The 10,989-nt window shown below is 41.7% G+C and overlaps 1 protein-coding gene across 1 annotated transcript; it reads right to left on the bottom strand.

Annotated features, from left to right (window-relative positions):
- Nucleotides 1-1,847: 1,847 nt before the first annotated feature.
- On the bottom strand, nt 1,848-10,250 carry MMP1 (matrix metallopeptidase 1). The gene is made up of 10 exons (XM_036427662.2): nt 10,071-10,250; nt 9,395-9,648; nt 9,153-9,301; nt 8,374-8,499; nt 7,482-7,643; nt 7,235-7,352; nt 4,559-4,692; nt 3,262-3,424; nt 2,600-2,703; nt 1,848-2,409 (listed from the first exon to the last, which is right to left on the bottom strand). The coding sequence occupies exons 1-10, from the start codon at nt 10,170-10,172 to the stop codon at nt 2,306-2,308; spliced, it is 1,416 nt and encodes a 471-aa protein (XP_036283555.1). The 5' UTR covers nt 10,173-10,250; the 3' UTR covers nt 1,848-2,305.
- Nucleotides 10,251-10,989: the final 739 nt, after the last annotated feature.

The following is a 10,989-nucleotide window of genomic DNA, read 5'->3' on the forward strand; positions in this document are numbered from 1 at the left end:
AAGCTTTACCTTAACCGAGTCTGTAGTCTTTTTCACATCTATGATAACATACCTGCTAACACACCTTTGGAACTGAAAGATGAAACAGAGGGCCAGAGAACCAGGACACAGGCTTTATTGAAGAAGACTCCTGCCTGGCTGCCTTCCAAAGGAGAAAGAAAGAGTGTGTAGGGGTGAAGACATCTTTTGAGGGGAGGAAAGGGAAGGGATGGGGCTTAGGGTACTAGGCACATGCTGATTGGTGATTTCATATAAGGCACATAATTAGGGACTTAGGAATCAGGGGGGTGTAAGGTTTGAGGTGCAGAAAACTGACCACCAAGACATTTTAAAGTTTATTCCCCAGGAATGAGCAGGACTCATTACGGAGGTAGAGAAATCAGAATTAAAGGAGTGGAGAGGGGAGAGAGGACCCAGTCAGGCTGCCTCCAGATGGACATGGAAGAAAAGCAATATGTCGCTGGTCTGGGGGTATTTTTAAGGGGAAGAACAAAAGAGGGTTGGACCCAGGGTAGAACAGGAAGGGGTGGGCTCAAGGACACTTTGGCAGGCACTGATTGGTGGTTCAATGTCTTGGGGATGTCTCTGTGACAGATGCCAGTAATGTCATAACTCTGCCCACCAGTTGAGGGAAGGGAGAATCTCACAAGGGGCTTAGGGCATTTGGCAGGTGCTGATTGGTGGTTCAATGTATAGTCTGTATAAGGTGCCTGGTTAGGTGCTCAGGAATGTTTGGACTGCAGGTGGAGTTTATGTCATTCTCTGTCCATCAGTTGGGGGAAAGGAGGATCTATCAGGAATATCAAAGTAGTTCCCTCCCCCTTTTTTTTCCTGGACCCCTCAAAGCACAACCATAGAACCAGAGTAGAGACCACAAATCTCATTGTTATTGTATTAATCATTGATGTTGACTATCCTATTCCCACCAATGTAAAAGAAGAATGTGTGTATTTCCTTTACTTTTTATCTAATCCCAGTGGTGTCCCCACTTTGCTTTCTCCTGCCTATCTAAGCTATCATCAATGGATTTCATGTAACCCCCTTATTTCTCCTCCTTTGATTCTAATGTATAAAGTAAGGTGCAATACTGCCATTCTCTGGAGCATTTTTTTTTTTTTCCATTTGTTGAGATACTGCTTCCTGGCCAATTGTCATCAGTTAGGCTCAACCTTGTAAAAATTCTTACAGGTTCGGACATTTCTTACATTGACACTTAGTAGCTTAACACAATAAAAGATTGAAGTTTGGAGTAACTGTTTGGAGTAGTGGCCCAGCAATTCAGGCTTCTTCCATCTTGTGGAAACTCTCCTAAGACATGCTTCTAAAATCAGCACAGCAGAGGAGGGAGACCCCTGGAGAAATTTGCATCAGAAATCAGATGTTTCCATCTGGAAGTGATCTTGGTCACTTCCAGGCACCATCCACTGGCCAGTACTAGTCAGATGCCACTGCCCATCCTTCCCCACACCAACTGCAGGAAGTTGGACGGTAGGAAAACATAACCCTCCTGTGTGCCCAGAAGAAGAGAGAAGACTGTACCTTTAGAAAACTCTACCATGCTGCTACTGCTTTACCTAGAATTAATTTTAGAATCCTAATATGGAACATGGAAAATAGACATTCTCCCCCTTCTATATGATATAAATTCCATAAATTCCATAAGAATGAAAAATATTTGAAGTTGTTGTATTTCCAGGTTTCCCACATGAATATTTTGCATGGTTGTCTACCTCTCATTTCAAATTTGAAAATTAAGCTCTGTGAGTGGGGCCTTATAATCATTATAATCGGTATTATAACTTACCCATAATAGAAAGTTTATAAAAACAGTAGAGACAAGGATGGCCAAACAAAAAACATTTTATTTTCTGTAAGGAAAGCTGTCCCTGGCATTTCAGGGTGATGGTAAGTAGTGGCTGCGCACTTTTTCTCAAACTGCTTTATCTCTGGTGTAGACTCTGATGTCTGCCTCTTCCTTTCATGGGAGGAGACATTCATCACCGTGGCTGCTTCCAGTTGTAATGCAGAGTCATATACTTCGTAAAAGAGCTTCTCTCTTTGCAAAGTTGGCCCTGAAGTATCGATAAGCTATGAAACTTGACCTTTCTTAGCACTCATTTGTAGAAGTAAGTTATAAAAGTACACAAAGCATTGCATTCTAAATCATGCAGAATCAGATATAGATAAATTATACTAAATAGCTATGAATTAAAAAAAATATATATATATGGCTCTTCAGGAAAATTCTTTCCTTGTGCTCTTGAAATACTTTTTTTCTGTTCTATGTTGAAATAGTCGATCAATTTTATCTACAGTTGAACCAGCTGTTAGGTTTCAGGAGAGTCAAAACTCTCTTCGTTCTAGGATCAAATTTGTACTGCCTCCTTCCACGGAAAAAGTAGAGAAATCCTAGAAACACAAAAGGTATTTAGTACAATTACACAAGTAATTTCTAGGTTTAACTTGAATTCTTAAAAAACCCAAGTCATGTGTGAGAACAAATCTTTTTTTGGCATTTGCTGTTCTAAATAATAATACTGATCTATTCTATGGCAAAAAAATAAAACAAAATAGAGGAAATAGGTATATATTCACTTACCATTTTTTTGGAAAACCGCATCAACGTGGTTGCCAATTCCAGGAAAGTCAGCTGCTATCTGTTTGGGATAACCTGCATCCATGGATTGTTTGTATTCATCATACCTGATCCAGAAATGATTAAACGTGTCAGACCATTTGTTAAACAAGTAGCCTTCTCAAAATCACTATAGGGTATTCACCAACAAGAAAGTAATAAGAACTAATTCCATAGATCATGTATACAATAGGGATGGGGGTGGGATGAGGTGAGGTAGGATGTTAGGTAGACTAGAAGATTCATAAAGTCCTTCTAAACTTGAGCATCTAAATCTAATTTTCCAGGTGATGCCACACAATATCTTACTAAAATATAATGTGACTAAACATAAGTTTCTTTTGGCTGAAGTAACTCTCTCTCTCTCTCTCTCTCTCTCTCTCTCTCTCTCTCTCTCTCTCTCTCTCTCTCTAACTTCTTTTTCAAAGTCACCCCAGCTGATCCCTGAATTCCTGGAACAGGTATTGCAAGATGATTATTGATCAAGAGACTTGGATGCTTGACTGGCTACAGACATTCATAGAAAAGGCAGCTAGCCAAGGCAATATAAGAATCATCTGTGAGTGGTTCCATTTGGAACTTTCTTTCTATGTAGAGAAATCTGGTGCCCTAACTTCTTTCTTTACCTCCAGATCTTGTCAGCAACAAAGAAGTATGTTTTCCCAGTATTTTCCTCAAAAACAGCAGCATCGATATTCTCCACACTTCTAGGGAAGCCAAAGGATCTGTGGATGCTTCTGGGGTATCCGGGCAGCATTTCTGTCCCCCGAACAGCCCAGTACTCATTGCCTGCCAATCAAGAAACAGGGATTAAAACACTCTGAGCACCAGTAGGCAGTGAGCAAATTTGTTCTTAAGTTAGTTTCACAGACTAGAGCAGGGTCCTGGTCTAGTCTGTGAAATTAACTAGGAGATTGTTAAAATACAGATGTTGGTATCCAACCACAGACAAATTAAATCAATATATTTTTAAAGGTTTTCTTGATGAGTCTAATATGCAGCCTCTTTGAGAAGGGCTGATTTATGGGGTTGGGGACTTCCAGCAGGAGCCAGGCATTGACATGGCATGACATGAGTTCATGGGGCCACCTCAGGGATAGTCAATTCATGGAATTTCAGGACCTCTCCTGCTTTGATGTACATACAAATTGCCTGGAAAGTCCATTAAAATTCAAGGAAGTCTGATCAGATCTGACATCATGAATGGACCTTGAGGACATTCTGCTGAGTGAGATTCTGTATTTCTAACAAACTCTCCAGGCCATGTCAGTGGTGTTGGTCTGAGGATCATCCCTTGACAGCAAGGCTGCACGCAGCATCCTTGTCTGTCATTTATATAAAAATAGCTCTAGGATAGGGGTGTCGAACGCAATCAGAGAAGGGGCCAAAATCTAAAATCCAGCCTAAATCGCGGGCCGAATGGTTTACTGAACAGTCATAAACTGTCATTGTGATGGAAACGCAGCGGAGTGCAGTGATGACAGCGCGGTGCGGGCCACATTGCAAGGCCTGGTGGGACGGATTTGGCCCGCGGGCCTTGTGTTTGACACATGTGCTCTAGGACATTACACATCTCAAGTGCTTCTGTTGCATCCCCTCTACAGCATTGGTCCAAGTCTCTGTATTTCATTTCTCAGCAACCCCAAGAATGCAGAGAGGGTTTAAAACACATAACTAGTATTCATAGAACACAATTTTATAAGTCCAGAGTTATAAACAGTACAGAACATTTATATTTTCAATCATATGCTTTGATTTAAAACCACTCAGAAATGCACTGTGCAATTCTTAATTAAGGCGATGGACTCCCTTAATTGATTTGGTGAGACTTATATTTTTAAAATTCTTTAAAGAGAAACGAGGGGAGCTCTCTTCTATTTCAGCCAATGAAAAATTAATTCATACAATCATTGGAAGCATTACCTTTGAAAAACCGGATTTCATCTCTATCAGCAAACTCATAAGCAGCTTGAAGACCATTGGGCAGATTTGGCCAGAAGACATTGATGTAATGGAGCTCAGGTTCTGAGTAGTGAGAACCTGGGCGCATGTAGAACCTGGTTTAAAAAAAAGAGAAAAGGGTTTTTAATCTAATCTATAGCAAGTTATGGTTGATGTCCAACTCCTTCTTACTGCTGGAAGTAGTGGTGTGCTAGTAAAATGTTTAACATCTTGGCTCTCCAAGGTGAGGGCGGAGTGGAGTCCTGATGGTTGCATTTGCTTATTCCCAGGTTGGAAATATTCCTACCATGGTAGATTTCAAGAGATTTGCAGTATCACACCATTGTATGGTATTTCTGCCACCAAACGGATTCATAAACAACCACGGAATATAAATAAAGAGTAAAATGTAACAAAATAATTACAAAAGGGTGAGTTGTTCTTTTTAATCCTTACCTGAGTATACGTTTATTGATTTTAGAGAGAGGAAGTGAGAGAGAGAGAGAGAGAGAGAGAGAGAGAGAGAGAGAGAGAGAGAGAGAGAGAGAGAGAGAGAGAGAGAGAAACATCAAGTGAGAGAGAAACATTGATGGGTTGCCTCTCTATTTGTGCCTCTATCAGGGATCAAACCTGCAACCTAGGTATGTGCCCTGACTGGAATTTGAACCACAACTTTCAGGTTATGGGGTGATGCTCCAAGCAACTGAGCCATGTGGCCAGGGCCAAAGAAGTAAGTTTGGATTATTTTTATTACCTTTGGCTAAACATAATTATAAGTTGATATAATTTAACTTCTGTGGTTTTTATTTTATTTTATTCTTTTTAGAGAGAGGGGGAATGAGAGAGAGGGAGAGAAACATCTATGTGAGAGCAAACATTGATCATCTACCTCCTGCATCACCCCCATCAGGGATAGAGCCCATCACCTAGGCATGTGCCCTGACCAGGAATCAAACTGGAAAACACTTGGTGCATGGGATGACACCCAACCAAGTTAGCCACACCGGCCAGAACTAACTTAACATCTTAATAATGTTCGAGTTTAATAACCAGATTGCAAAATTCTCAAAATTTAAAACTTGGCTTTGATGAGCCCTTAGGATTCTGCTGCAGCACATCGCTGGCTGGAATAGAGCACTAACATTCTACACTAGTGTACATTTCCAACACAGGGCCTTCCCTACATGGTGTCCTATCTCACACAAACCCTGCAAGAAAGCATTGCTCCCCTTTTACAGGTGAGAAGTTAAGGTCAGGGGTGCCAAGGGAGCTATCTAAGGCTGGGCAGCTGGTGAGACAAAGGTTAATTTTAAACTCAGGTCTGGCAGCCCCTCCCTTTGTCTTGCTAAGGCTGGTGGTGTGCAATGTTGATTCTACAGTCCATAGTGACTGGAGAAAACAGCAAAACATAGACTGCCATTGGCCTGTCCGAAGCATTTCCAGATTCTAGGCCACAGGAAAGACTGTGACTATGGCAGTCAGAGATAGACTTCTAGATCCAGTCCTGCCTCGGTCCTACCTCAGCCTCTGTGAGACCTTGGAGGTCAGTTACTGTCACTGTTTCTAGTCTTCCGTGTCTTCATGACTTGGTGATGCTTTCATGATCTCAGGGTCCCTTTAGTGCCTGAAAATCCTAGACTTGGTCTTATTGGAGTAATCCTTCCTATACTTGCTTGGATAGGTTCTATTATACCAAGAGCTTTCCTTAAGCACCATGTATTTCCTGAGCACCCCCAGCACTGAGCTGCACCCAGTGGCTTATATCCAGCCTTACCTTTTACACTCAAAACTAGTCCAGAAGGGGATAAAAAGCATTAGCAGTTAATGCGCTGCATTGTGGGGTAGATATGACCACGATGTATTAGAACAGCACCAACAACACTCCATAAAGAGGAGATTAGAGCCTATCTGAGCACCCCTACTGTGCTGTGGGCTGCATCATTGAGAAAAAGAGAATATAGTGATGATGCCTGGTCTTTTAGGAATCAGCACAGTGTGTAAGGCAGGCCTGTTATTCATGTGTGAGGGCTCCCCAGCCTTCCTGAGGCCACATGCTGACAGGGAGACCGAGGATCCTCCTCTGAAGAGGGAAGCACATTGTGTTCCCTTACATCTACCCAGGAGAGGTGTCTCCTGAACGCATGGATATTCTCTGGCAAGGGCTCCTGCCCCTCTTTGGGCCTCTGGAGGCAACAGAGACCTGTCACCACCACAGGCTTTGGGAGGATTATCTTTTCCAGAATGGAAGGGGACCAGCATGATGGTGCTATGAAAATAACCGATTTCTCATAATAATGCACTAACATCCTGATCATCATAAAGAATGTCATAAGTTATTAAGAGCCCTGGAGAAGGAAGGAGTCAGAAGATAAACTTTGTATCCTCAAAAGATCTCTTTTCTTCTCTATGCCTTACTTTACTGATCTGTGAAATGGGATTATATTTACTGACTTTCTGCTTCGGTGTTTGTTTGTTTTTCCTGATAGTCAAATGGCAGAGTACATGTGGGAAAACAAAGTTGCTGTAAGTTAATTAGGTTTTTCCAATGCAATCAAGTGCTATCACATAATTATGTGGGTAAACAAGTGTAAGATAAGCAATGTAGTAGTGAATGTTGTTATTATTACAAACACCAAACAAGAAGAATTGATGTCTTACCTGTCTTTGAGGAACATCACTTCTCCTCGAAGCGTAGTGATAGCATCAAAGGTTAGCTTACTATCACACATTTGTGGGGTTTGGCGGCCCGTTGGCTGGCTGGGATTCTTAGAGGGTCCTAAAGAAAAAATAGATCTGAAGTTAGTGCTGCCTGGTTTGTGAAAAGAACATAAATAATGAAAGGCAGCTTCTTAAAAGATAGTGTATCTACTGGCCCCTTGTCTGGGATGGTTTTCTTTGTACTCACCATATATAGCCTGGATACCATTGATGTCATCCTGGGAGAGTTGAATATCATCATAGGAATTGACGTTGTAGTTGGGGTACATCAAAGCCCCAATATCATTAGAATGAGAGAGTCCAAGAGAATGGCCCAGTTCATGAGCAGCAACATAAAACAAGTTGTAATCTAAAAGTGCCAATAAAACCATTTGCAATTACTTGCAATATTTTCAGTTTCTAGATATTTAATGAAGCTATACAACTCTACAAGAACTAATGCTCTTATTTTCTTCATAGCTTTTTAAAATATATATAAAAATTCTTCCTAAGGTGAAAGGAATGCATTAGTTAATAGTAAAGAGTGTGTTTAAAGTTTAAAGTCTATGATTACCCTGATACAATAAAAAGGCAAACTCAGTTGACTGAGGGGCTAGCACAGATTCATCAGTCTCATCAATAATTGGATAACACATATTTCACAGAGAAGCAATAGATTTCTATCAACATAAATTGTTTTTCCTATTTAAAAAACTGATATATCCTTCATGTTAGAAATTTTGTAAAACACATAAGCCTCTCCTCCCTTAATTTCCATATAATCTTACAACCACTATTAAATTTTGGTATGTCTATTAGTAAAAAAAAAAAAAAAATTTAGAGATGCCTACAGGTAAACTGTTAGGGTTCTCAACATTTTCTTAATAGAGATTTTAGTGTGGCCTATCTGTAGCTAATAAAATGCTGTTACTATCGGAAATATTATTTTCTTACCCTTTTCTAAATGTATCATGACTTTTCTTAATGGTAGTGGAAAATACATACTTCCATTAATGTGTTCTTTCAGTTAAATCAACCAATTATTACATGCATCGCAAAGGGGTGGGGAAAATTGATAAAGGCAAGGTTAGTTGACTTACGTCTGAGATCATTGGTCCATGTTTCATCTTCATCAAAGTGAATATCCCCTCCAATATGTGGGCCTGGCTGAAAAGCATGAGCAAGGTCGCCTTCAGGTCCATAAAAGGGACTGTTGTCACCATGATCTGCAAAAAACAGAATTCAATGGTGTCCCCGTTGGTTATTTAAGGTAGCATGGGAGAGAAGCTTTTGCTTTGCTGTGAGGCCAAAAGACTTCTATTCAATGTGATATAGTTTCCCCCCTTAAGCCCATCCTATCTAATAAAGAGGGAATTTGCTATTTAACCCTCATACCATTGCAAAGATGGTGGTGCACACAGCCAGTAAGGGGGGATATGTTATTTACTGTCCTGCCCTCAAAGATGGTGGCACCCACAGCCAATATGGAGAGAATATGCTAATTGACTGGCCTGCCCTCAAAGATGGCAGTGCCCATGCTCAGGCAAGCCTCAGATGTTGGCTGTCCAGCCACCCAGGGCCACCCGAGGCTCAGGTCAGGAGGCTTGCGCTGCTGGCAGTGGCAACAGCAGGGGTGTGATGGGGGCATTGCCTTCCCTGATAGCTGGGTCACTTCCTGCCCCTGAAAGCTCTCGGGCTGTGAGAGGGGGCAGGCCAGGGTGAGGGACCCCCCAGACAGTGCATGAATTTTCATGCACCTGGCCTCTAGTAAAAAAATCAATACTCCTGTTAAACAAGGAATTGAACTATAAAGCTTAAGAGATTTAGGGGTCAGACGAAGTTAAGGTGAGAATACATTCATGCTGCAAGAAGAACTTACCTCCCCTGGTAAAGGATATCATGATGTCTGCTAAACCCTCAGAGACCTTGGAGAAAGTTAGGGGTGTGACAGCACTCCAGAGTTGAAAGGCTTTCTCAATGGCATGGTCCACATCTGCTCTTGACAAATCTGGTGTGTAATTTTCAATCCTAAAAATGAAGTAGAATAGAGACATAAAGGACTTCCTTTCTTACAGCTGTGATGGAAGGTAGCGTTCTCCATCTGCTGCTCAGCATCCTTACCTATAGGTCAGCTGTGTTTGCTCCCACCGAGGGTTCCCCTGAGTGAGGACATATGCAGCCACATCTGGCACCCCACATCTGGCCTGCTGCATCATCTTCAGGGTTTCAGCATCTGGTTTCCCAGTCACTTTCAGCCCAAAGAATTTTTGCATTTGTTTCAGTTTTTCAACCACGAGGCTACCCTTTCTCTGCCTTCCAATTTGTCCAATTTGTTCCCCAACACTCTTCAGGTCATAGTAGTTCTCCAAGTATTGCTGAGGAAAGATAGTGTTATTGAAACACTGGACAGGAAATCTTTCCCAAAATTGACAGTGAAACAGAGAACTCCTTTGAAAGACTGTGCTTAGATTTCATGATCCTTATTATCTTTATCGCCAGTGGAAGCTATAATTCAGAGGCAAATCTCACTACCATCAGCTACTATGAAGTTAGAAATACAATCTGTAGAGCCGCATTTGCATATCATTCCTTTAGTTTTCTTTCACCTCCAGCTAGAAAGGGAGCGTCTATGCATACACACATTTTGGAGGAGAATGAGCTTTCTAACAAAAATGTCTCTTTCTAGAAAATCCATCCTTAAGTAAACTTCATCATGCTCACTACCACTACTCTGATATGCAGTGGGAAAATGCAAATAAATGCTTTTCCATTTCTGGCATTGAAATTCAGCATTTACCTGGACCATCTGCTCAGCATCCTTTGGCATTTTAAAAGACCTTGCTGGGAAGCCTTGAGACCCCAGGCCGCAGAGCAGCAGCAGCAGAAGAAGGCCGAGCATGCTGACCTCTGTCTTCCTTCTCAGCTAAAGAAATCTGATGGCTTCTCAGCTAAAGAAATCCTGCTGCTCCAATACCTCAGCTAGGAAGATCCCTCTTTTTATAGAGAACCCTTGCTCTTCTGGAAAACCGGAAGTGGTCTGAGTCACATTTCATAACATCCTCTTGATTAGCAGGGAATCGCATGAGCAATCTTCAGAACTGGTGACTCCAAGTAGATTACTTGGGTTCCCTTGGTGTTGCAATCTTATGATTAATATCAGACAGGATGCTTGCGAAGGAGACACACTAAATCAGGTAAACAGTTGTTTTCTTTCATTTGTTTCTATTCTGTTTGAGAAAGGCCTTGCTAGGCAGGACACAGATCACAGAGGACTCCATGACCTCTTAAAAACAGGTCTTCATTCTGCTTGTTATAAAGTGATCCAGGTTGTACACACACCTTGCTTCCAGGGCAGAGGTCAGGATTGCTGACATCACAGGCTCTATGTTTACTCAGCACCTGAAGTGACTGGAGTTTGTTTAGCGCCACTCCTGGTTCAGTGGGGTTCCCTGCTGAGCTGCCTACTACACTATTTGCATAGCATTATGGTTTCCCTTAATCTTTATTCAGGCCCAGGATTTGAGAACCTTGGCTGAGAGGACTAGTTCACAGGTGGCCTATGAGAACTCTCTGCCTTGTGTAGATAGACCCTGCCCATTGGCATCATGGGAAAAGTAAGATCCTTCTCTGAAACCTGTCAGAATGTACTAGGTTGGGCAGGGGCTGGCAGAAGATCAAATGTGAGTCTAGGGTCTTACTTTTAATCATCCATGTTC

This window comes from Pipistrellus kuhlii, unplaced genomic scaffold (genome assembly GCF_014108245.1).
Source record: "Pipistrellus kuhlii isolate mPipKuh1 unplaced genomic scaffold, mPipKuh1.p scaffold_m20_p_9, whole genome shotgun sequence".
Lineage (NCBI taxonomy): Eukaryota > Metazoa > Chordata > Mammalia > Chiroptera > Vespertilionidae > Pipistrellus > Pipistrellus kuhlii.